Source organism: Juglans regia, chromosome 11 (genome assembly GCF_001411555.2).
Source record: "Juglans regia cultivar Chandler chromosome 11, Walnut 2.0, whole genome shotgun sequence".
In the NCBI taxonomy this organism is placed as follows: Eukaryota; Viridiplantae; Streptophyta; class Magnoliopsida; order Fagales; family Juglandaceae; genus Juglans; species Juglans regia.
The window spans coordinates 27,212,719-27,240,455 of record NC_049911.1 but is presented as its reverse complement, the minus strand read 5'-3'; the positions used below and the strand labels follow the sequence as shown (position 1 = coordinate 27,240,455).

General features: G+C 33.9%; 1 protein-coding gene and 1 pseudogene across 2 annotated transcripts; both read right to left on the bottom strand.

Annotated features, from left to right (window-relative positions):
• Positions 1–942: 942 nt before the first annotated feature.
• On the bottom strand, positions 943–11,251 carry LOC109021094 (RNA-binding protein 38-like). Of its 2 annotated transcripts, XM_035682759.1 has the most exons (8): positions 10,513–11,249; positions 10,097–10,220; positions 9,335–9,464; positions 4,073–4,109; positions 3,714–3,951; positions 2,691–2,801; positions 2,506–2,604; positions 943–1,444 (listed from the first exon to the last, which is right to left on the bottom strand). In XM_035682759.1, exons 1-6 carry the CDS (start codon positions 10,741–10,743, stop codon positions 2,704–2,706), a joined length of 858 nt encoding a protein of 285 aa, XP_035538652.1. In that variant the 5' UTR covers positions 10,744–11,249; the 3' UTR covers positions 943–1,444; positions 2,506–2,604; positions 2,691–2,703. The 2 variants fall into 2 exon arrangements, with proteins under 2 accessions (XP_035538652.1, XP_035538653.1); XM_035682760.1 differs by having other exon boundaries at positions 2,506–2,801; positions 10,513–11,251.
• A 4,699-nt stretch (positions 11,252–15,950) lies between these two features.
• On the bottom strand, positions 15,951–27,423 carry LOC109021091 (annotated as a pseudogene).
• Between the last annotated feature and the right edge of the window lie 314 nt (positions 27,424–27,737).

Below are 27,737 nucleotides of genomic sequence, written 5' to 3'. Positions count from 1 at the left end.
AATTTTCGTTTAAACATCAAACTGTCAACGACTTTAAAACTAATGTTGAGTTTGAGAATAAAATCTGATTATAATTTCAATTTCTTAATAATTTATATGTTATTATTTTTCTGTACAAATATTTCCCGTTCGGCTATGTTATGGGCATACAACGATAAAATAGTCTTTAAAACGATTTGAAAGTTCGATTAGCAAAATTCAATCCAAAATATTTGATTTTTCAAGTGGTATTCAGGATGTTTGATTTAAAATTTAAAATTTATTGGTTGAAATTATATTATCTGGTTGTTTAGGTAAATTCCTTTTCATGAATTTGTAAGAAAATATAATTTTTTTTTATAATACAATTATGTTATTTTTATTTCTATCTATATATATATATATATATATATATATATAATGACCATATATTTTGTCTCCAGTGGGCAAACGTCCCTTGGACGTTTCTTCATATATATATATATATATATATAGAAGGGCATATCACGTTGAAAGAATTCTAAGACAAATATCATGAAGTAATGCCACTTAAAATATAAGAAAAAGATGCAGAATCAAGAAGAAAAGTGGATCATTCAAAAGAAGATATGCAAGATCTATGATGCCCCTTTCGATGCCAGAAAAGAACAACGAAACAATGAGAGGACATCGTCCGACAAGGTAATTATGCCGCATTATCAATAGTTCTCCAAAAAACAGTTAACAAAGACACCAAACTCATAGTCATGGACATTAAAATATGGGCAAAATCGGTTAAAGAGAGTTAAAAATTACCCACTCTGCAGCCAGTTCACCAGGACTAAGTAAACATTGACTCAGTTACAAATTAAGTTTAAAAAAAAAAAAAAATCATGAGAAAGGGATGATTGCATGAACATGAATAAGTAATCTAATATGTATGAAAATCTTGTTCCAAGGCTGGCCTTCGAATAAAACCGACTATTAGGAAACACACAAGAATTCTTCTTAAATAGGATAGATACCTGCAGCTTCCATGTTTTGAAGCCAGGCTCTCAAAATCATCCAAGATGCAGGAGTTGAATTTTCAACAAAAAGAAATAAAATAAAATAAAATAATCCTAGCACTAATATGCACAGAACTCGAATCACATTTTAATACAATGGACCCAACACCAAACAGAACACCAGAGACTATCTATACACCCAAAATGCAGGGACTAGACTACAAAAGAATCATATGTTGATTCTAAATGAGGATGATTTTTACACAGGTTTATTCCTACGTGGCTGCTAGAAACCGATTCTAGCACCCATCAATCCATGACTGCCTACTCAACTTGAGCAGAGACATTATATGTGGGTTTTTAAGTACACTAGGGAAAAATAATCCAAAGGAAGAGCAGCCCGCATCTTCCAAATCCTTTCTCCACCATCTGGAGCGACTCAACATTTGACTTCTCTGGTGAGCATGACTATGTATGACCTGCAAAACATGAGAGTGATATAAGACCACCTGCACCATAAGTACATAAATTAGATCAAGTGCAATTTTGGAATATTTTTTATTCTCTCGGTATAGAAAAAAGTAAAATCTGGAATATCAAGTCCTGCAGTCTAAAACAATGTAGGTGGGGCTGAAGAGAACCTCATTCAAATCAAGGTGTGAACGAGACAAAAAAAAAAAAATTATAGAAAAATCTAACCCACCCCAGCTAGGGCTGTACAAAAAACCGATAAACCGACCTAGACCGACTCAGACCGGCCGCCGGAGCTTGGAACCGGCCGAAACCGGTGAAGAACCGGTCGGCGTGCAGCAGAAAATAGTATAAACAGATATCGGCCGGTTCGGCGTCGGTTCGAACCTGGTTCAAACCGCTGAACCGGCCGATTAAAGAAATGTTATTTTTTTTTTATATATTCTGTATTCAAAACGACGCCGTTCCACTTAAGTTTAAGTGGAACGGCGTCGTTTTAAGTCTGTAGTTGTGTTTTAACATAACTGAAACGACGCCGTTTGTATTAAACCAAACGGCGTCGTTTTATTCATAACGTATTAGACCAAACGGCGTCGTTTTGAAATTAGGTCGTCTTCTTCCTCGGGCGTCTTCTTCCCAGTGACGCATCGCATTTTTCATCCCCTCTCTCTCTCTACTCTCTCAGACAAAACTCGCCGATGAACCGACCGTGAACCGCCAGAGAATTGCTGGTGTCGAGACGGCCGGTGTTTTTCTCCCCATCGATCGGTTTCGGCCGGTTTCCTCCCCCAAAAATAAACTATCTGTCGGCGTCGGTTTTACCCCAAAACCGCGCCGATACAGTCGGTTTTCACCCCTAACCCCAGCAGAAATGATGCATTCTAATTCTCCACTATTTTTTTTTTTTTAATACCAGGGAACCTCTCCAAGGCAGGTCCCTACGGACCCATCCCTGTAGAGTAAACCCTGGTCCCGTGCAAGCTTGTCTTCTCCACTATTTCATAATAACAAGACTGAGGACGAAATTTTGAAGGGAATATAAATAAATAAATAAATATCAAATCTGTACCTCTAGAATGCAAAATATATAATTTGCAAGGCTAGATCCGAAGCCCGCCACTCAAGTAGCAGTTCCGCTGCTCTTAGTCCTGCTGCAATCTAAGGATACCTGAAAGCAAACAACAGTCTCCAACAATAATATCATACAAATAGCAAGGATAGGCATGAGTGTCCACCCCACAATGTGGCACTCACCTTGATCAGCCCCTCACCCAGCCGTTTGGTCTGAACCGCTACCTTGCATATACTGAGGAGAAGGAGCAGGAACTATAAATTGTGGTTGTGCTGCAACAGGTGCTGCCATACCTAACAAAACCAATGACGTTCCCTAGTCAAGTCTGTCCAACATGTTGATCTTGAAGAGAAACTACAAGGAAAAATTCAATTTGAGGTTCTCCCCACTGATGCGTCGAGAGTGGAAGACGTGATTTGTGGCCTCGGTTCTTCATCTTTTTTTCTTTCCTAGACATAACCCCCCATACATTTTTCCTCTTCTAATCATTGATCTTTCCACACACCTTTATTTCATCTATTCATCATAAGTCTAATTTTAGTGCTGTATCCATCACCATTTTCGGGGAATCATAACTTCACCCTGGATCTTTTTTAAACTGATTCCCAAGATTCCAATCAAACAATTGCATCAATTCATGGTGTTCTACAACTATTTGCATCCTGCTTTCCCAATCTTATGGGCTGGTACTGATACATTCACATCAACAAAAGGTGTGGCATATCATTTGATTTCTAATTTTTTTTTTTTCATAATAATTTCTAGTTTTTTTTTTTTTTAATACAGTTTTTTGAACTGTTTGATTTCTACGGCAGCATGCAGAATTAAGCATTAAAGACTTGACATTACAATTGAGAGGTTCTTCAAGAAGGCTTGCATGAAATAGAGGAACCGTTGGGAGGATCAATAAATAATTGTTTCGCAAAAAAGGTCCAAAGATGTTCTTTCTGGACATTTGAGAGCATAAAGAAACAGAGACTATTTTTTCATGGTCTTCTTAGCCTAATGCAAGTGGCTATTCACGTGTAAAGGAACAAAGACTATTCTTTGGACGATGGCAATAGATTTCAACATCATAATGTTCATGAGTTCCTTGCATCTATTTCTTCCTAACTAGGTGTCTTCTCTTATATAAAACCTGTCTTTGCCTAGCTTACTCTTAATAAATTTCATACTTACTAAAAAAACAAAGAAACAAAAACTACCTGTGGGATACGGTGATTGAATAGTAGGCATAGGTGAAGTTGTCATTGTATTAACACTAGGTCCACCAAACTGTACTACCTGGTGACCTGGCACAGGATAACTGGTCACTGCCGTATAACCATGACCACCAGGAATAGTTTGACCCAATTGCCCATAAGGATAAACTCCAGTATTAACTGTCCCAGGTACACCATAAATCTGAAGGTAATGCTGACCAGCATAAGGGTTGTAAACACCCTGCAGAAGGAAAAATGACACGACAAATTATTGCAAGAAAAACACAGTATACTCGCACTTCAAGTAACCCATAAAAGGTCTAGGTTTTGATTACTGCTGCAATTTATGAAGCAATGCTGACCTGTGGATAGACATATTCAGGTCCATATGATTGATACCTGCAGGATAAAAATGAAATTTAAAACTACCACCAAACCAGGTTTTTTGTATGCACAAACCTTGACACGTGAGATGAACAACGTATAACACCATTGATATATCGAAATGCCCAAGGTTTTCCCAGTTAACCAGAGATTAATGCGGTCCTATTCTATCAAGAGCAATCTCACGCAGGCCCAAGGAAAAAATCAATAAATACAGAAACTAGGAACCCGATCTTGGGTCCTTAACCAATGGCCCTATCATGTTCTTGCCTGCCTAATTAGCATTGAGCTGGGAGGCATATCCTCTGAAACTACCACAGTTTGCATTCCTTCAATTACCAATCACATGTGACATCACTGTAAGGTGTATGAAAACAACCCTGATTTCCCAAGGAAATACTGTTTATTCTTGCTTCCATATTCATGTGATCTTGTGATTGGTATTTACAATACAATAGAAAAAACAAAATATAAGGTAGTTGCTTAGGGGATGTACCTAATTGGACAAATTGATCACTAATTATTCCAACATCACTAGCAAACCAAGAATAAACGTCAACAAGCATGCATTGGGCATAAGTGGAAAAACTTTCAGCTTATAGTGCACATTAACCCAATGACAATAGCTTAATTATATGGTTAGTGACAACCATGAGTGTGTCCACACGAGCCCATGTGCGAAACTAATAAACCGACAAAAAAAAAACTAACAAGCATTCGTCAAGGCAACTAGCCAAAAAAAAAAAATGAAAGCAAACTTTTCAGTTTCGAACCAACTAGTTATTTTGCCTACTCCAAGTGAAACATCTAAACAAGAGGGAAAAAAGCACTCATGCAACTTGTCATACCCGAGTATCTAGGGGCTTTTTCATATTTCATTTGATTTGTGCAATTTCGTATATTTGAAAATTTCAGCTTCTCTTTGACTTTTTTAAGGTGTTAATTCATTGAATTAATTGCTGACAGTGATATATATGGAAAGTAGGAGTATTTTTCTAAAGGAAATTGACACCTAAAAGGAATGGTATGGGAATAGGAAAGTTCCCTAAACTGGAACAGCTCTAAGGCCAGAATTAAGAGCCCTAACACCAGTTCTGTCGAGCCTCCCTTAAGTACAGAAAAAAATTTCCTAATTAAAAATCAAAATGGAGCTCCAGGAAATCCCCGACTCCATTAACAATTTTCCTGATTTGATGCAGAATTCTGGATCAAATTAGGGCTACCTGTCACATCATGTTCTTTTTAACCCTGGCAAGTGTTGCCAAGAGGTCTGCCCTTCTTTCTCCTAAATGTGCCACCAGCCTCAGCCTACTTTACCCTAAGTTGTTCATCAAGAAACTCAGCAGAAGGCATAGGAGACCATCCTCCAGGTCTGCAGCAGCCATACGTAAGCAACATCTCTCAGTTTTATTTGTTTATTTTTGTATCAGTAAATAAGAATGTTATTGAAGACAAGGAATGCTCTCTAGAGGAACTTTAGATCACTCTTTGTTAGAACATTATTTTTATGGGCCATAGCTGTAGATTTTAATGGCCTTAGTCTTCATGACCTTCTTGTTTCCTTTTCTTCTTCCTAGATAGGTGTTACCTCGTGTATACCATCTTCTGTACTTGGGCTAAACCTATTCTTATTGATACAATTGTTTACTTAAAAAAAGAAAAAAATTATTGATGACAAATAGGCATAAGCCCAGGTACTTCTCAAATTCGGAAAAAAAAAAAAAAATTGATGCAGCTATCCAAATAAGAGACTCCTAACTTCAAAACCCCAGTATACAACTCCTTTTCTTCTTGCTACGGCCACTTCCTGGTAGCTAAAAATAAGTTTTTTCTCCTCTTTCAAATGCTGGCACCTATGTCTCTGTTCCAGCAATTAGAATATAGTGTTAACCCTAAGTTTCTACTTCCTTCACCCTCTAACAACACAATATTTACAGTCCTAACGGATCCTAGAGGCTGCAAGCAACCTCTAAGTTAAATTCAGAGTTAGTTTCAATGATCATCCATTTTAATTTCAAATTTTCTAATCTTTTGTGATTCTAACTTGTCCTTCTTGTTTCTAAATGTCTACACACAGAACTCTAAGGCTAGAAGGTGCAAAGTTGTTTCTGAATGTCTACACAGAGAACTTCTAAGGCTAGAAGGTGCAAAGAACAATTTCAAATCAAGGAAATCCAAGTGGAATGATTCCTATAGTGCATAGCTAAGATCCTCTAGGTAATGATTCCCTTTAGGTCCTGTAGTGTCATATGTAGTCTCTATGAGATTTGCATGTCAAAAGATTTTGTAGAATAAGCTAGGTTTGGATACAAAGATGGCTTTAACTCATCTCAACTCATCTAATCTAATAATTACAACTTTCCCAAATTCCCACACAAAATACAATAAACAATTCAACTTTTTCAAATTTCAAAACAATAATAATATTAAAAAATAATATTCTAACAATATTTTATTCAATTTTTAACTTTCATCTCATCTCAACTCACTATCCAAACCTCACCTAAGAGTACAAAGCAATTGAAGTCAATTGTTGAAAAACTTTTTTTTTATAAGTAAAAATTTATTAATAATTTAATATTAATAGGCATAACCAAGTACACTGGGTGTATAATGTTTTGAAAAACTTATACATGCTGTTCAAGAATGACACAAATTGGTTACTGTGCATTTTAGTTTGAAAATTATATATTGGCATGATCACGACATATAAACATAATTGAATTCAAGAGAGATGCATTTCACATGTGGTATAATTTGACATAGATGTAGTTAAGGGTGAGAATGGCCACTGCAAAGAATTCTAAAGCACTGTGACAAAAAAAAGGGTTGTTATTTGGAATCCCTAGCAGCTTCATTAAGAATTGGTGAACGTAGTTTTAACACCAATGACTCAAATCTCCTATGTAGGCAAAATCTTGGGAGTTATGAGGTCACAATCACAAGGCTGGTTGCACGGCCATGCACATACACACACTTGGTAACATTTTGAGGTCTTCAGGCTTACTGTTAGAGCCTAAGTTAGGACCAAATCTGAGGCCCTTAAGTGTCATTAAACCCTACAAAGTGCACATACAAATCACATATTAGAGGGCCTTACAAGTCACCAAGAACACAGGTGTATATTTGCTGGAAATTCCAGCACATGTCCCTTCATCATTAAGCCATGAGGCTGAATGTGTAGTAGTGGACAGAAGCCTTCACAGCTCAAGCACGCGAAACCATGTAACCTTTTTAGGGAACTACCTATTTGTAAAATAGTTGGAGGAGAGTGATGTTAGATTTAGCACATTGGGATGCATGAAAACAAGCCAAATGCTCACTACGTTAGGAAGAAGTTAACCAACTAGGTTTGATGTGATCGTCCACGGACAAAAGTGTTGATTCCATTGAAAATACAAGAATCAAATAAATAAAAACGGATCTCATTACATTTAGGAAAACATGCATAGAAAGAAATTCTAGCCTTGGCAAAAGTAAAAAACGAATAATAATAACTGCTGTGAATTTTTTCCTTTCTAGGTTGAAAAAAGAGTGTTGATAGTTTGCAATCTAAAGAAGCAACATAAGTAGAGATGAACATCCCCTTACTTTCTTCAAAATGTCAATGCCATGTTTTCCTACAAAATTTTTCAAGTAATACAATGTAACGTGGCCTTTTTTTGGTAGCCCCCTTTATGCATCCAAAATAATATGTGTGAAGAAGAGCTTGAATACAAATGATTTTGGGTGCATGTTTCCAGTATGTGATAGGTAATGTTATAAATACTTTGACTGACGAGAAGCAAAGGAAAGGGGAAAGGAATTAAGGAAGTGACTCTATGAATGCATTAAAAGGTTTTCAAACATTTTCTTGGCCTCGTGACTGATGTGCAATGGTACTCAAGCTAATGGTGCAGGAGCAACCATCTTGTATGCTCCAACAGGAATGGCTCGCCTAAGTGCACTTAGTTTATCAAGGGATGTTCTTATGGGAGGTTTGGATAGTGAGTTGAGATGAGATGAAAGTTGAATAAAATATTGTTACAATATAATTTTTTAATATAATTTTTGTTTTGAGATTTAAAAAAGTTGAATTGTTTATTATATTTTGTGTGGGAGTTTGGGAAAGTTGTAACGATTAGATGAAATGAGTTGAGAGGATCTCTCAATCCAAACAACCCTATCCTAAATATACTTATAAAGAAAAAAAACCACCCTATCCTAAATGCGGTTCCATTTATGGCCATGAGAATAAAACCGATATCCTTGAGATCGTCAACCTTTACACACAAGGTGTAAAAGAGTGTTGGCCAGCCAAGAGATTAAAGTAAAAAGGTTCATGATATCTATGAATGTTGGTTTGAGTATTTGAATATTGCGTGTTTCTATCTTGCTTAAATGACGAGTTTACTTATTGAGTATTCAACCCATTTTGTTTTTATGTAATAAAATGTCATGTTATTGTGGTAATGATGATGAATACGCAGGCCAAAACTAGTAATAGAGACCAGAACCTGGCCAAGTTTTAACAAGTGTTCAATGCAGCATTTAGGATTTGATTTACGTTAACAAGATGAAACTAAGGAATTTGTTTAGCATGTGTGATACCCCATACTCAATTATGAGTATAGGTGGTGCCGGTTCCCACATTGCTGAGGGCGAAGATCTTGATTATTATAACGATTCCCAATGGGACTCCAATTGTACCATTAACCAATCCTTTTGGTGTAGGGCCTAGATGTGGTTTGGGCCTCCAGTAGAGCGTTACAATATGCTTCTTTAAGTTTGCAGCATTTGATATTGTGATTTTAATAACAAGTTTTTCATTACGTTTTGAGGTTTCAAAGTTTATGGATTCTCTTAATACCTGATGCTATGAAATGTTATGGTGTGGCATTCATAACTGTCCAGAAAGGTGGTGTTACGCAAATATCCATCAAAGCATTGCCGTTCAAGTGTCAAGGAATTCAAATTAAAATATAAATTTCACTTAACCTCGTAATACACGGATTGTGTATAGAAAAGTGGTGAATGAGATCCCACATTGCTTTGGGAGGAAGAAACTCAAACCCTTTATAATGATTCCACTCTAGTTATAAAATTAACAGGTCCTTTGGAGTATTGGCCCAGATGTGGTTTGAAAATTGAATATATCAAAAAGGAAAAACTATAGTTTTTTTAATAAATAACGAGTTCAAACTTCACATTCAAACCTATCCAATATGAACTGACTATTCCCTTTGAAATTCACTGCTTACCCATAAGGAGGATACATTAACCCATGCTGGTAGCCATAAGAGAGTGGATGTTGGTAGCCAAAACTTCCAACGTAAGCCCCTCGAGAAACTTGCACATTTCCAGAATATGGGGCTGCTGGTCTCAAACGTCCTATAATAAACAAAAGCAAGGATCAAAACATAAGAAATAATAATAATTAAGTGGACTAATTGATATAGATGATTCAAAGACATGAAGCAAGATGGAAAGCACCATAATCACACTAGAAGTTGCTACTTCATGAACATACAAGAAGCTTATAAACAGATCGCTTCAACATAAATACAGTCACCTTTGACATGGCAACACAAATTGCATGTAAACTATCATTGCCCGAGCCCCAACAAATAAACCAGCTCAACACCATAAAACCAATAAGGAATGAACCCATCTGCATAGCTGCTTTGTAGAAAACTGTAAACTCAATTACATTGACCACTATGCACAAAAATAAGTTATCAGGAAAAACCTCATAACTCTGGAGAAGTTGAGCGTGAGGGAGAATTCAGATAAGACTTTGGCAAAAGGTTAATCAGATTGGCAAAGTTTTTGGCACAAGGTTAATCAGATTGGCAAAGTTTTCAAGTATATCAGATAACATACATGGTCATTAACCTTCTGAAAATAACAATATTATTGGGAAAAAAAGCAAACAAACCTGCGTCAAATATCTAAAAAGATGACCTGGCCAGGAAATCATAAACAGAGAAATTATAAGATAAGTTCCAGCAAAAGTATCATACCATAAGGCATAGAAGGCCGAGGCCGTCCAAGTGAAGCCAAATTACAATTTGCCCGCCTGCCATCAATAATTGGAGCCGGATCAGCGCAGGCTCTGCTAGCAGCCTCAGGGTTACGAAAAGTCACCTAAACCCTCCATGTAAATACGAAGGAAAACCAAGTCACTCAGTAGTCAAACAAGTACTCCCCCATTGACACAGACCAATGCTAACGATACATAATACCAATAAATTCGATCAACCATATATTAACAGCTCAAGTTTACAAATATGAAGTGGCATACAGACGGTTTGGATCAATCCCGGGATCGTCAAAGAACAACGACTATAACGGACATCTACGACACTATAATACTCTTTTTTCAAATGAAAGATGGAAGATAATAAAAAGCCAGAAACTGAAAATAATAAATACTCACAAAACCATAGCCTTTTGATCGACCGGTATTCTTATCGGTGATCACGACAGCCTCTAGAATCTCACCAAACTGCTCGAAATACCGTCGCATAGTCTCGCTCTGCGTCTCCCAGGCTAGTCCTCCAACAAACACCTTCGTATAGGTAGTATCACCGAAGGGGGAGTTCAAGAACTGATACCCAGAACCCGAACTCGATCCCGAGCCCGGACCAGGCACCGGCTGGTAAGCCATGAATGACAATTTCCAACTTAAAAAAGAGAGACCCAATTCAAATTCAGATAAAAAAGACCAAGATTCTTGACAAAAGGGAGATCTATTTAATTGATACTAAAGTCGACCCAGTAAACACAAAGCCACATATTAAAAGAGAAAACACGGAAAAACCCTAGATTACGACGAGATATCCTTGGAATCCCATATAGAACTTTTTGAAGGAATCCAAGAAACAGGAGGCGGAGCTAATCTTAAATGAGAAGGAAGAGAGATCGAGGAGCACAGTGAGGGAGGGAATAAGCCCTAAAGAATTAATGACAAAAATAAATTACAGGAAGGAAAAAAAAAAAAAAAAAGGCGGAAAGAAAGTAGAAAGGGAAAAGAAAACCCTAGGGAAAAGAAACGAATCTCGGAAGTAGAGGAAGGGTTTTAAATTTTGATTTTGATTTTTCTTTTTCTTTTAGTTTTTTCATTGTTGGTGAAGGAGGAGGAGAGTCATCGATTTGCACTGAAAGAGGGAGGAGAGAGAATGGAAAAAAGTTGGACCCATTTTTGTCTTGGAGATTTCTAAACAGTAGCCGACAACTAGTTCGGAGAGGGTTCAGGATGTGGGACCCAATCATCTTTTAGGTTTGGTTTTTTCTCTCGTCCTGAGAAAAAATTACGGCATTTGATTTCCCTTTACGATCTTCGATTTTGAAAAACTAATCCTGATCGTTATGCTTTAAGTTAAATGATGAATTTAATATTTAATTTGAAAAGAATTATCGTAAAAAAAAATACAGGAAAATAACTGGTGAAAATCAAGAAAATGATATTCTCACACCGTTGATTCTTATAATTCGATATTACTGTTAAAACTTTTTATTGTATTTTTAAATTTTTTTTTATTTAGTGATTAAATAAATATTTTTTAATAATATTTTAATTTTTAATTTTTAATTTTTTAAAAAATATTTAAAAATAAAAATATATATATAAAAAAATAAAAATAAAAATAATTATATTAAGGATAGCTCCAATCGGTACGTAGCACCATCCATATTAAATTAGACAATCCACACCAACTTAATATATATATATATATATTTATATATTGTTTTAGGCGTATCATAGATATTGAAGGCTAACTAATATATATATATATTTATATATTGTTTTAGGCGTATCATAGATATTGAAGGCTAACTACTACTACTACTACTACTATAAAGAGACGTCGCGTGTGTAACTTGCAAGACCTAAGAAAGGAGATGGCACTGAGATAAATGGATGAACTTCCAATTATTTGTTCGAATTAAATGAAACAAACAAACATAAGTACAATCATTAATTAGAGAGGTATGAATGGACCTAACTCGAATTTGACGAAAAAATCACTTTCCTTTTCTTTTCCTATTTCTTGTAACTTTAATATCTATGAGATGTTACATGTTAACGATGTGGAGTGTGTCCCCCGCACTCACTCACAAATAAATTCTTTTAAATATAAAACCACTAAAGACTATTATAATAATTAAATAAATTAAATTAAAATAATTTATTATCTAAACTAAGCGTAACTATTTCTAATTGGTTGTCTTTTATAAACTTCTACGGATTGGTAGAAAAAAAGAGTTTTACTACACAACTTCTACCATACTTCACATTTTAAATTTTTTTAAATTTTTTAAATTTTAAATTTTTAAATTTTTTTTTTTGAGTTTATTCTTTTAAATTTATTTTTAGTTTTATATTCATTATTCATATAATAAATATTTGATAAAATAATAAAAATTAAAAATAATGTAAAACGTAAAGTGTTAAGAGATTTGAAATATTTATTCGAAAAAAAAACGTGAGCGACAAAAGGGAGGAAAATGAAATAGTCTGTTTTGTTATGTCACTGGATGACTTGGATTCTCTCTCGTCTATTTATGAATCTCCACCAATTCTTTGGCATTGAACTTAACCGAATCCGAATTCTAAGATCTCGTGGAGATTAAATAAAATAAAATATTTTATTGAAAGTTAAATAAAATATTATTTTTATTTTAAAATTTAAATTATTTATGATATTTTATGTAAAAATTTAAAAAATTATAATAATTATATGATATAAGATAAAATAAAATAATTTAATTTTGTGTAATTAAATCAATCCTTAAAAAGGTCCGAATTGTTGAAAAATTATATAATAATAGAGTAATGTTAGATAGATAGAGTCTTGAAATGTACACTTTATTTTTTAAAAAAATTAACAACAATCTAAGATTTGAAAATATCATTTTCCTATAATTTAAGAGAAAAATCAGAACGAGAAAGTGGATAATGCAGAGGAATGGGATCTGTCCACGTAAGCATAGTCAAGAAAGGGACTTCCCTTACTCTGGACGATGCAGGTTGTGGCATGATTCATTATTTTCCTCCATGAAACTGGCAGCCAATGCTCATCAACTCAGACATCACAAGTGCTCGACTTCATTGTATTGTATTGAATGTGACAACAAATAAATTTATCAGACTTTTTTTTTTTTTTTTAAGAATTATTTTTTTTTTTTAGTTTTGTAATTGGATCAGATAATGAGGGAAAAAAAAAGGGCTACAATTAATAGGATATACTATATACAGTCTTAAGTTGTGTAAGTACTGTCTATTCTCGTTTGGATGACAAACATCTCTCAATTCATCTCAACTCATCATTACAATTTTTTCAAATCTCAACATAAAATATAATAAACAATTCAATTTTTTCAAATTTTAAAATAATAATAATATTAAAAAATAATATTCTAACAATATTTTATCATCTCAACTCAACTTAACTCAACTCACTTTAACATCCAAACGCAACCTTAAAGTCTACCATTTAAAAAAATAATATAAATTCTATATTTAACTATTTATTTTAAAGAAAGAGAGCAAAATTTTCAATTTGAATACAAAAATTCATTCAATTCATTTTATTTAATTATTATAATTATTTTAAATTTTTACACAAAACATAATATATAATTTTATTTTATTTTATTTAAATTTTAACTTTCATCTAAACGTATAAACTCACTACTCAAGCCTGTCCAACTAGGATTGTCAATATGTGACACGACACGATAAAAGCGGGTTAGGATTTACCCTTAACGGGTTCGGATAAAAACGGGTTGACCCGTTAAGACACGATAGCTTAATGGGTTGATAACGAGTCAACCCGTTATGACCCGTTAAGAAAGTTAAAATTATAATTATATCATTATACCTAAAAAATAAAATTGTTAGGATTTTAATTTCGATATTTTTATTGTTTAGATTGTAATTTTAGATTTGTAGTTAGTTTTATATTTTTTATAGATATTATGATTTTAACATTTATATAAAATTATGTTAAACTTAACTAGATTAAAGAGATTAATTTTAGGTTTGTTTCAATTTATTTACATAAATAGGTCAAAACGGGTTGATACGACACGATCCGTTATATTATTGGATCGTATTATGGTTTAAGATTTTGATACGATAAGCTTAACAGATCGAGTTAAAATTAATCTATATAATATAATATATATATCTTGACACGATACGAACACGATCCGTTAACACGATTTGACACCCTTACCAACCAACACTAAAATCTATTTCTTGGTTAATGGGCACTGCAATGGAGACACGTTAAAGCCAGTGGCTGGGATTTGAGATCTGGGAGGGGGCCATATACACCTGTCATGGTCCACACTTTCAGTGCTGCAGTACTGTATTCGAAGGGACCACAATTTCTGTGCATCGTTTAATTATTTTTATTTTTATTTTTATTTTGTGGTCAGGGTAGTTTGGAGATAAATTATAGTAGCTACGGACACCAAAAATCTAGTTAGAATGTTGGAACCATTCATCCAAAAACAAAAACAAAAACAACTTGGAAGAGAGGCAAGCAAGGATGTTTCCATTTCTTTGGTACTGTCATTTTCCTGCATAACTCGAACAAACCAAAACATTTTCACTTTTCAGGCCATGCTCGGAGAAAGTACACATATGTAGACTGTACTGTTTTGAGTTTTAATGAGTGTTTGAATTGATAAATAAGTTGAGATAGTTTATAAATATTAAAATAAAAATTAAATTATTTATTATATTTTATGTAAAAATTTAAGAAAATTATTTTGAGATTTAAAAAAATTAAATTTTTTATTAAATTTTGTGTAAAAATTTAAAAAAATTATAATAATGAGATGAAATAAACTGAGATGAGTAGAAGAAGATTTTAAATTCTAACAAAGCCTAACTCTCTTTAAATCTTATGTTAATTGAACGATTATTGTTAATTATGCAGAATTCTCAACATATATAATTGAGAAATGATATTTATAATCGTGAATGTGTAAGTGCCGTATAGTTATTTTAAAAAAAATGAATAAATATGAAACTCATGAAAAAATTTTAATTTTTTAATAGTAGATCTCACTTTTTTTTAAAGCGACTACACAACGCTTGCACACTTAACGACTACATGTAGCATTACTCTATCTAATTAAGTTCCATTTGATAGAGTGCTATTTCTATGAAAATATTTGAGTGGGAAAGTCTTGAACATAATTGTGAAATTTCAGGAAAAAAAAAAATGCATGTAATTGCACGATATCTACTAGACAAGCATGTAATTAAAACTCTATTAAAACCATTATAAAGAAGAAGAAGTTAAAACTTCTAATTTCCAAACAATCTAATATTCCATACACCAACTACCTTTGCCACTATGTTGTTGAATCAATGAGCTGCTGGCATTCATCGTGGGTCGCAAGCATTGGCCCCATAAACAGTGACTGACATCGCATCAATGAGTGTTGTACATCTCCCTTTCACCCGAATAAACCAGTACCGAATAAAATAAGCAAGGAATATCTATAAACATTCTCATTCCTAAACTATATTCAATCTACGGTCTTCCAAAAAGCTTATATGAATTAAGGTGTGTAAAATACAGATGTTATGGTTGTTACTTCAATTGTTTTTTATGAGAATAGACAAGCATTGAAATTCGGAGGATTTCTTCGACGAGTAGCTGGCTCAACCATGACAGTATGACATAATATGATATGAATAAACTTATACAACAGTCATGTGGAATAACATACGGGGGTCTAGACTCCACCAATGCCTGGTAAGCATAAGCGTTCTATTTATGAAACCTACCCTTACTTGGGAAGGTATAATTGCCTTTCTCAATCCAAAAGCCTAGCCTGACGATAGCTCTCTACACTATCAATAAGAGTGTCCTTCAATGAACTCATTCGTACTTCTTCCTGCACTTCAGTGAACCTGCCAATGTGACCAGAATGCAAAACCATGACCAAACATGTTATATACAGAACTAGGTTGACTGTTAACCAAATGGCTGAAAGAGAATCTTACTTCTTAGAATAGTTATAATCTCTTCAGCATGTCCATCAGACTCTGTCTTGATCATGTGCGCCGAGCAAATGTATCTTCCTTCAGCCTCGGGCTTCTCAAATGCCAGGATTAGTGCCTCAGCTACATCATGCACGTCTACAATACACCGAAGCTTGTTTTCCACCGATTCAACTCCTTCATGAAAACTGATAAAACACAGACACTATACTCATTCATTTCGACTTGATAAAAACAATGTTTAGGGGAAAACAACTAAAGTCTCCCATCCATTGATTATTAGTAATTGCAATCCATTAATATATATATATATATATATATATATAAACATTGTAGTGACAAGTTCTGATGACAAAACTTCGTCCTATTGAGCTCCAAATTTGATCAAGAATTGAAGTTAACTTTGATAGACTCTAGTAAGACACACAGTCGATCGAGGCTTTTACCAAAATCTGGCTAGACAACTCGTGAGATGTTTAGTCAAGTAAGGGAAACATCGCTAAACATGTATAGGATGCACATTCAAGCAAAGTTCCATTGGGTGGTTTCCTAGATGAGCAAGAGATGTCCAGGTTGAGCAATCAACCCGAGCTTCAATTTTAAAAGGTTTATAAGTCCCAATTTAACTCTGATTTAAGCCATATCAGTACAAGGACCCCATAAATGATTTTCTGCGACTTCAATTCTTGAATTTCTCACAGCCTGAAACTTTAACTTGAGATGTTAGTCCGCCTCATGGACACATGCACAGAAGCACATGAACTTTATACACAATTACAAAACGTTTATTAAAACCAAAAATACTCAATAACATCAATTAAAATAACAGATTCATACCTAAGAGCTATATATGTAACGTGTAAGTACAATTAAAAATAATCAATAACATGCATACGATTAAAAAAAGGGATTCATACCATAGAGGTATATATGTAACATGTAAGTACCTTTCAGAAGTCCAATGAGAAATAAACTAGTTGCGTTCACAGTAGACTGCAGAATTGGCCCGAAGACAACTGTAGGACATATGCTTACAAAATCAAGCCCACTTCCTTTCGCAAGTTCCAGCACCTCACTTTTTGCTTCTGTTTTAGAAAGACAGTACCAGTTCTGGTAGAAATACCATTCTAGAGAAAGATTTGAACACAATCTATAATTATGAATTGTTATGCAACTAATCTTTGATAACATACTGGTATCATACAATGCATAAAATAGAACTACAAGCTCAACAAAACATTATATTTTCTGATTACTTACCTTAGTGGTTCTACAGTATTCCTTATCAGACCAACAACTTTCATCCATAACTCGATCCTTGGGCCAACTTGGATTCATGAACACGGCAGCCCTGGAGGACACAAAAACAAATCGCTTAACTTTTGCTTCAAGACTTGCTTTGAGTACATTTTGTGTGCCCTTCACAGCAGGTTCAATGACTTCTACCTTTACAATGATATATTTATGTATTATGAAAAAAGATTAAATATTAAGAAGGTAATAAATAAAAAATATTATGTTTCACTCTACATTCGCTTGTAATAATTGTATTATTATGGTTTTCTCTTAATAGTTTTGCACTAACTAATGCAAAAACATTGATTAGAATGGGAAAAATCACAGTTACTCGCTTATCTTGCCTCGGGGTTTAGTACTGTGTCTGCGGATGAAGGAACTGGACTGGCAACATGGAATACTCCTACGCACCCTTCAACTGCTAAACGTATAGAGTCGTAATCCGGCGAGTCTGCCTCAAATAGTCTCAGGTTTTCAGAATTCAGATACCTTCTCAAATGCACTCAAATGAGCATACTTGGCATCTCCTGCACAGTATTTCCTAAGTGTTCATCTCATCAAAGAGCCCTCAAAAAACTAATTTTTAGATGCAAAATAAGTATAATTCATATAAACAGGAAAGTTTCACATTTTTGCTTGATATCTATTTCCAAAATTTGAATCAGTAAATGAGTCCATATAACTTTCATAGCGGTTGCCATAAATTATATAATTTTTTGTACAAAGAACAAAAGGTTGTAATCTATTCCGGTCAGGAATGATGCTAGGATTGAAATTTAGGTGGCCAAGTTAAATATTTTTGACGGGGAAATTTTTTATACAATATTAAAAAAATTCCATCAAAGTTTTTGTTACAAATTTTATTTAGAAAGGAAAAAAAAAAACTGAAATTCTTGGGGTTTCCTCTCTAATATTCGTCCCTGATTCCAACTCATGCAAATGATTATTGTGGACATGAGTCATGACATCTAGTCTGGTTGAAAGGACGTCACTTTTCACACTCGCACAAGACGGCATTAGACAAGGCAGGGTATATAATTAGTTCATTAAAATAAACAACAGTGGTCGAAAAAAGACGACACTCTCATCCTGAAACCAAAGAAAAAACAGAAATGCTGAATCCGGAAGATGTGTTCCGAAATGTTTATTTATTTAGTGGTTATAGAAGTATTTTTTAATGATATTATGATTTTTTATTTTTTTTATAAATATTTATAATGATAAAAAAATACATCAAATAAAAAAAATAAAAAATAAAAAAAAAATATTTTACCTGTTCGGTGAACTTTCCAGATACATCTCTCGGGAGATGTAACACTGTTTAAGAAAAAATCGATAACCAATGACCATACTCCACCGAGATTATTCATCGGAATTGAAAATTTAAAATTCACAGTATCGTAGCCTCGTAGGCAAAGAGGATCATTTCAGAGTAAGATTGATGGACGGAACAGATAGGATTCGTTTGGTTTCTAAACTCATTTTAATTTATTATTATAATTTTTTTAAATTTTAATATAAAATATAATAAATAATTTAATTTTTTAAAATTTTAAAATAATAATAATATTAAAAAATAATATTTTAATAATATTTTATCATCTTAACTCAATTCAATTCAATTCACTTCAACATCCAACCACTGTTATAATCTTATACACAGAGTGATGGAATAGAGATAACAGAGAAACAAACGGAGAGAAGGTAGCCAAATTACCGGGTCGCCTTACGGTTGCGTGGACGAAGTAGTTCTTAGAGAGGAGGAGCTTGATGAGCCACGAAGCAACGAAGCCTCCTCCCCCTGTTACGCATAAGCTTGCTTTCTCCGCTGCAATTTCCAAATGTCAACGCCTTTGCTTCTCTCACTGACAGCCCCTCCTCATCTGTTAAAACCCAATTTATAATTTTTTTTTTGAAGCAAGTTTACTTCATTAGACTATAAAGTTGACACACGAGGATGATACAAGGGTGAAGTTCCCAACAATCATCTCAAAAAATAATAAAAAACTGTATAATATAGTAAATGGATTTATTTGAAATCAATTTTTTAATCCCTACACATGTCCTACGATAGGACGTTGTTTTATAAAAAGATGAAAATAAAATATTCGCAAAAGAGTGAACAATGGAACTATTGCTAGTGACAGTGGAACCTCCATTGGAAGCGATGAAAGTGGCGGATGTATTGTCACATATTATATGAAGATGATTTTTGGAGAGATCCACGATCTCTTTTACAAGATCATTGGTTAGAGAAAATGGTAGCATAAGGTAACAATCAGAATCTAAGCTGAGTCAACGATGACGGGCCAACATAGGCAGTGGCGGTGCGTGCAAGACACGCACCACCTGAGGGGATGAACGGATGAGCAGATCTGAAGGACCTGAGGCCTCTAAAGCCAATGGGACCGTGCGTGGCCTCCAATGCCACTCTAGGACGCAACTGCGAGTAGAAAACCTGCACGGCAGGGGCCGCATGTGCATCGAACTAGTCGAGCAGAAACGCGTTTTTCTTTCGCAAACATGAAGATTAGCGACTAGAGAGGTTGAACTGGCGTCGCATGTTGGTCAGAAGTTACCAGAAAGCAGTAGATCTGCAAGTATTGACTCTACAGAAAGAAAACTAGAGAAAAAGCCTCTTGGCTGGCTAGGGGAGGAGGTGGTCGGGGCTTAAACTCTGAACCCCCTAGCCCAGTGAAAACGAGAGAAAATTAGGTCTGTGAATTTTAGAGAGAAAGAGAAAGAGCTTAAACGGGGCTCTCAATTTCCTTTTTAAACCAATTTATAATTGAAAGTGAGCAATAAATATTATAGAATTTTCTTTATCCATGCATTCCTTTGAAAAAAATACAAAAAATAAATTATATAAAAGATGAAACTTATTTTTGAATAATGGAAAATGATAAAGTTACTACTAAATAATAATTTATATACAACTATATAATAAAATAATATTAGTTTAAATTTAATTTTGATTTTGATTTGATGTTTTAAATATAATAAAAAATATTATTATATTTAAAATTATTTATAAATTGTGAATAGGTCGTTAAGCTATCACTTGTAGGAGAAGCAAGATGTTACTTTATTTGTGTACCAGGTGGCATTATCTTGGATGTCATTACTGCAGTAATGTCGACATCCAAGGAAACTTGTGTAATTAACTCTACAGCAAAGAGGACAATAGTAAGTGAAGTCTAACATTCCTAATTTAATCATTTTTCCATCCAATGTTAAGATATGCTTCTCTAGTGGTAAATGAGCCTCATGCCTTGGCAACATGATTTGGTTACTTTGGATAGATAATGTTCAATAATCAATATCATAAGACATGCATACCACTCTATATTGATCTATATTTTACATCTCACCTTGAGATTTTGAAAAATACTTTCAAGTGATTCAAATCCTTGATTTTTTTAGAAGGGGAAAAAAAAAAACACTCCATAAATAAGAAGAGTCCCTCTTCAAACCGAATGTGGTGATTATGTGAGTTTTACACCCTCTAATATGAGGATGACACGTAAGCCATTCATGATATTTAAGAATAGACCTCATGCAGTGAATAAAAGCCATTATCAGACTGCTTCGTTTTTCCTTTCTTTCTTTTCCGTTCCTTCACTTGACAACCAAATCAGATTTTCTCTGCCTTCCAACTCTATTCTCACTCCACCGCAACAACATTCGATCTTGGATTTCACGACCACCAAGTTCTACAACTGCCTTGTGAGGGTGTCCTTCGAGAATGAGTCGATGGACTCAGCAACTGCCTAAGATGGATCTAGGGGCTTGACGGGCTCCCTGACCACTTAAGCGCATGTTATTACCAACAAATACCAACAACAAAACGAGAACACCAAAAGCAACAAAAGCAAAAAGATCATAAAAATACACACAAAAAATTAATTATGCAAATGTGCACTTTTTGTCGACAATTAACAATCTCTCACAGCAAATATCTACACAAATAAACAAACTCAAAATCGAGCTTCACACTCACACCTAATGCGGTTGAGTACATCTCCCGCCAAAGTAGAGCTTCACGCTCACACCTAATGTGATTGGGTACACCTTTCGCCTATCTCTCTAAGCTGAGCTCCTCACCGCTTAGCACAAAATAAACAGAAAATCAGGGACCGAATAACAAACTAGGGACCAAACAGGAAACTAGTGACCAATTTTCTAAATTTATTCTGCAAATTATTGACTTGAAGATTCTCAATGCCTTCTTGTATAACAAATCATCCTTAAAAATCGCGGGTATCTGTAGGAGTCAAATTAGTAGCCTATAATTTAGCCTTGAGAAAGTGCCAAAAATCAAGCTAAGATCAGATAAAACTATGAAGGGATAGGTCAAGCTGACTCAGACTCCTAAGATGAAAGACACATAGACTCCTAAGAGGAAAGATATTTAGACACTTGAAAGGAAAGTGACTCAGACTTTTAAAAGGAAAAAACTTCACAAGGCAAGTTGGACCCAACTAAGGAAATATACATCTATATATACTAGGTGATCTCCCACAAATCAGAAGAACTCTCCATAGACTCTCCACAAGCTCCCTATGCCCAAGCTCCACCACACATAGCGACTCCAAAGAATATTTCCTAAATTCTTTTATTGTATTGTGAGATGTGTGAGACAATGAGAGATTGTAAAATAATTCATTATAGTGGATTTCACCTCCAAACAACTCATGGACATAGGCATCATGCCGAACTACGTAAATCCATGTATCTCTCTTTATTTACTTTTATTCGCTTATTTCTTATTTACTTTATGGATGAATGCGAAGAGTATCGTATCGAAATCCAATCATCTCGTCGAACGGAAATAATTATTTACTTCTTTCTAGTCTGTTGTACAAATTAAGGCATTAACAATATAAAACACATGCAATAATACTTTTCATTTTAAATGTTGTCGTTCTTGATCATTTTTTATTTAATGCGATACATAATTTAAATAATTTTATTTAGCAAATACTTAAAAAGGAAATTACTTAAAATGTGAAATATAATAAATATAATTAGAGATACGGATAGTTAAGATGGAAAATAGTGTTTCTCGAAAAAATATCAATTTTCATGAAATCATCTCGGTAGAGTAATATATATATACATTCATGATGTTTTCTTGAAAAAGAAGAAAGCAAAATCATTCGTGTGTGGCCACCTTTCAATAAGGAGAAATACTTTAATCATAAAGAGATTATATAAAAGTAAATTCACAAACCGATATGACTTAATGCAGCGCCTCAGATTGTAGAATTACTTTTAGTATAAAGTAGATCTAACGGATCACATGGAGTCATATTAGTTTGTGAGTTTACTTTTGTGTAATCTTTTTGTATCTGTAGCAGTTCTCTTCAACATGCATTCCATTATGCTTGCTTATTCTATTTGTGAATTTTATTCTCAAATTACTAATCTTTGGGATCAATTGAATATTGTTGAAGAATCACAATTCACATGTACCACTGATGTACATCTTTTTGCTCAATATCGTGATCGGCAACAATTCATGCGCGCACTTCCTAATGGTCATTCGTGATGATATTTTTTAATCTACTCGAGTACATTTTTTCGTTCCTACATAGTAATTGACATAATTCCTAAACTTTAATATTCAACCTACGATCGATCTTCCAATAAGCTAATGTGACTAAGATGTATAAAATACATATGTTATGGTCGTTACTTCAATTAATTATTTTTTAATGAGAGCAGACAAGCATTGAAATTGGGAGGGTTTCTTCGATGAGTAGCTGGCTCAACTAAGGATATACTATTACAGTTCGAAATCAAATTAAACAGTCCTCATGATCAGTCATCCATGACACATTTATCTCGCTATTTGCCAGTTTGAGTTCCGCATGGCATTGCCTACGGTAGGAATTAAAAGAGCAAAGCCAAACTTTAACCTCCTTTTCCAAGGATATCAAATGCCACACAGTCGAACATTTAGTACTACCACTTAAACAAAACCATGACAGTAAGACAAAATGTGATATGACACGACTTAGACAACAGTCATGTGAAATAACATAAAAGGGTCGAGAGTCGAGACTCCACCAATACTTGGTAAGCGTAAGTGTCCTCTTTATGAAACCTACCCTTACTCGGTAACGTGGAATTTCCCTTCTCAATCCAACAGCCCAGCCTGACGATAGCTCTAGATCTACACTAGCTATCAATCAGAGTGTCCTTCGATGGCCGGAAACTCCAACCTAACCTTTGCAATTTCTCTGAACTCATCCATAGTTCTTGCTGCGCTTCAATGAATAAGCTGCCGATGCGACCAGAATGCAAAACCATGACCAACTATATTATATACAGAGGTAGGTAGACTGTTAATTAAATAATTGAAAGAGAAGCTTACTTCTTAGGATAGTTATAATGGGGGCCGGTATTTACTGATCTTTAGCATATCCAGCATACTCTGTCTTGATCATACGTGCCATGCAAATGTATCTCTTCCTTCGGCCTCGGGCTTCTCAAAAAGCCAGGATTAGTGCCTCCGCAACATCACGCGGACGTCTACGATACACCGACGCCTGTTTTCCTCCGATTCAGGTCCCTCATAAAAACAAGGGTAGTGATAGGCTTACTATCCATCTACTACTAAAAGACATTTTAACTTTTTTTATTTTTTTATCATTTTATTTTAAGTATTTTTTTAACATCTTTAATCACTAAAAAAAAATTAAAAAATATATATATATTTACTAATACACACTTCCTTAATCATTAAGTAAAATATAAAAAATTAAAAAAAATTAAATATAAAAAGAATAGTAAATGGATAGTAGTAAGGTAGTAACCCTATCATTATTCTAAAAATAATGATAAAATACAGTCATTTTAGAAGTAAGTACAACATTGATTTTGACCTGATAAAAACAGGTGAAAACAACTAAAGCCTCTCATACACTGATTATTAGTAATTGCAATCAGTTAATATATACATATAAAACATTGTAGTGATATGTTCTAATAAGGGTGACAATATATGACGCTATATGTGAATCCAATATATATGAGCACAACGTGAAATAACTGGGTTTGAGTTTAATATTAATGACTTTGGGTCAAAACGGGACGTTAACCCAATAAGACAATTAATAAACGGGTCAATTGTGGTCAACATGCAATCAACTAATATAACACGAATAAATTCTATTTTTAAATTTTATTAATGTTTAGTCTTATATGTCTTTTTGTTGTTGGGAATATCATGTGATATTAATATTAGCATTTGACTACTTTACATCTCAAACTAAACGTCTTTTGTTAATATGAAAATTTATTTTATGAAAATATTAGTTTTGTACTAACTTGTAATAATTGTATTATTATGGTTATGTCTCTTAATGTTTTTTGTACTAACTTATAATGCAAAAACATTGATTTAGAAGGTGGAAGATCACAGTTACTCGGGGTTTAGTAGTACTAGTACTGTCTGCAGTTGAGGGAACTGGACTGGCAACATGGATTAATACTCCTACGCACCCTCCAACTGCTGAACGTATAGAGTGATCGTAATCCAGCAATTCTGCCTTAAATAGTCTCAAGTTTTCAGATGCCTTCTCAAATGAGCATACTTCGCATCTCCTGCACAGTATTTCCAAAGTGTTCATCTCATCGAAGAGTCCTCAAAAAATTGATTTTTAGATGCAAAATAAGTACAAATTCAAAAGTGATGGAATATATAGAGACAAGAAAGAAACGAACGTAGATAGGGTAGACAAATACCAGGTCGCTTTATATAAGTGACGTGGACGAAGTAGTTGTTAGAGAGGAGAAGCTTGATGAGCCACGAAGCAATGAACCCTCCTCCCCCCGCTAACAGCTGAACCCAATTTATTGGGTCACTCACGCTACATCCACAACCGAAAATATATCTCACCGATCAGTACTCATTTTTTATTTTTTTTTAACTTTTTTCAAACATTTTTTTTCAAATCCCTTATATTTTTTAAAAATAAAATAAAAATAAAAAATTTATTAAAATATACTTCCTTAGTTAAGTAAAAAATTAAAAATTAAAAATTAAAAAAAAATGAAATTCGGTATAAAACTTCGGTAAGCTTTCTTTGTGTAAGTGGTGTTTTCCTTTATTATAAGTTAATGCTTAAATGTCAGATTTATTTTATAATCTGAGAAATTTTACATTAATAAGATGTAGTACCACAAGTCACATCAATTTTTAAAAAAATTTCTTTTGTAAATAAAAGAAGAAAAATGATATTTACAATCATAGAATGTGCAAATATCGCGTATTTCTTTAAAAAAAAAATAAATATAAAATTCACATAAAAAATTATTTTTTAATAGTAGACCCTAAAGAGTGTTCAGCGCTTGTACTATCTATAACTGTATTTAGAATTATCCAGCCTCTAAAGTTCTTGTCTAAAATATTACAAATGGACTTATGAAGCGGTCCAAAAATATCGATAGTCTTGGGCTTCTCGAATAATTCAAAGCGTCGTATAATCGTTTTGAAAAAATATAAGGTTTATTATTAAAAAATTAATTATTTTCATATAACTCTTGTATTTATTTATTTATTTTTTTTTAAAAAATTAAACGATACTTACACACTCTACGATTAGAAGCACCTTAATCGATAAAATAAATTATAAAACAATTATACGGAATGTCGTCATTCATTAATCATTATTTTTTATCATTTATTTAAAAATATATTGCATTGCATGCAGTTATCTGTGATGGAAACTTTAATTGTTGGGGCCGGAATGTAGACGTGCAACACATTATGTAGGGGATTTTAGCAGGAGTCGTCTTCATCATCTTCGTCGTTGATCTGTGCGAGTGCTCCCGAAAGTAGACAAACTTTGGATTTATCTAAACTAAGAACAGCCTGTGTAGGGTTAAGGCCAGGAAGGCTTCTTTCTTTGTCAGTCACTTTCAACCCCTCGTTTTCATGCTCTGCTGTTGCTTGTCCTAACATATATATACAAGGATCAAAATGAATGCTTGCGCAGCTTTTTTCTGTCTATGGGTTCTCGAGGAATTGTTTGGATAATGAGAATCTAACTCATTTAATTATTATAAAATATAATTATAAATTCAGTTTTTTTTTAATTTTAAAATAAAAATTATATTAAAAATTTATATTTTAATAATATTTTATTCAATTTTCAATCTTTATCTACTCATCTTAACTCAACTCACTATTCATTAATCCTACCCTTACTTACTCTCGAGTTTTTTTAATTAGATCAAGTAAAATTGCATGAAACGACCAAAGCTAGGACCATAACCATGACCGTACGTGTAGGACGGACTTGAAAACGCATGTGGTTTATACTCGATAATAATTTTCATTTTAAATGTTTTTGTTCTTAATCATATTTTTTTAGTGTGATGCATGATTTTAAATAATTTTATTTATCAAGTACTTAAATGGCAATCACTTAAAATACGACATGTAATAAATATAATTAGAGATACTGAAATTGAAGATGAAAAATAGCATTTCTCGAAAAAAAATCAATTTTCATGAAATTAATCATCCCAATGGAGTAATATGTATCGATATATCTATACATTATTGGAGGAATAATCTATACGGGGATCATCAACTTGTCCATTTGTGGCCATCTGTCAACATGCATTCCATTATGCTTGCTTATTCCATTTCTGAATTTTATTCTCAAGTTACTAATCTTTAGGATCAATTAACCACTTCAGAACCACAATTTATATGTGCCGCTGATGTACAACTTTTTGCTCAATATCATGATCGCTAGCTGACAATTCATGCACTTCCTAGTTGCCTTTCATGATGATTTTGAATCTACTCAAACATCCCTCCTGCATCGCACTCCCTTACCATATATCTTTGGACACTGCTGTGGCTAAACTTGTCTCCAATGAGAATCGTCGTTCTACCATGAAATTGCAGTCTCCTGATATGGTGCTGGCTACTCCTTCACCTGGTTCCAGACACTCATCATCACAGTCATCCTCTTTTGCAAATATTTTTGGCGTTATGGCCATCAAGGCACTGATTGTTGCAAGTTACAAAATAAGAATAATTCTCGTGGTCCAGCCTACTAGATAGCTATTGTTGTTTCCTCTACATCCTCTGCTTCTAAGTCTTCTCTGGAGTACGTATGAGAGTACATCTCAGCCTGCTCATCTTACTGCAATTGATGTTGAGGCCTTAATACTGCAATTGAAGTTGAGGCCTTAATCCACCAGGTTCTATCTCACTCTTCTACTACCTTATCTATCACCTCATGTACATCTTCTTGGCTTCTAGATTTAGCATGTTGCAACCATATAACCTCTTATTCAAAATTGCTATCCAG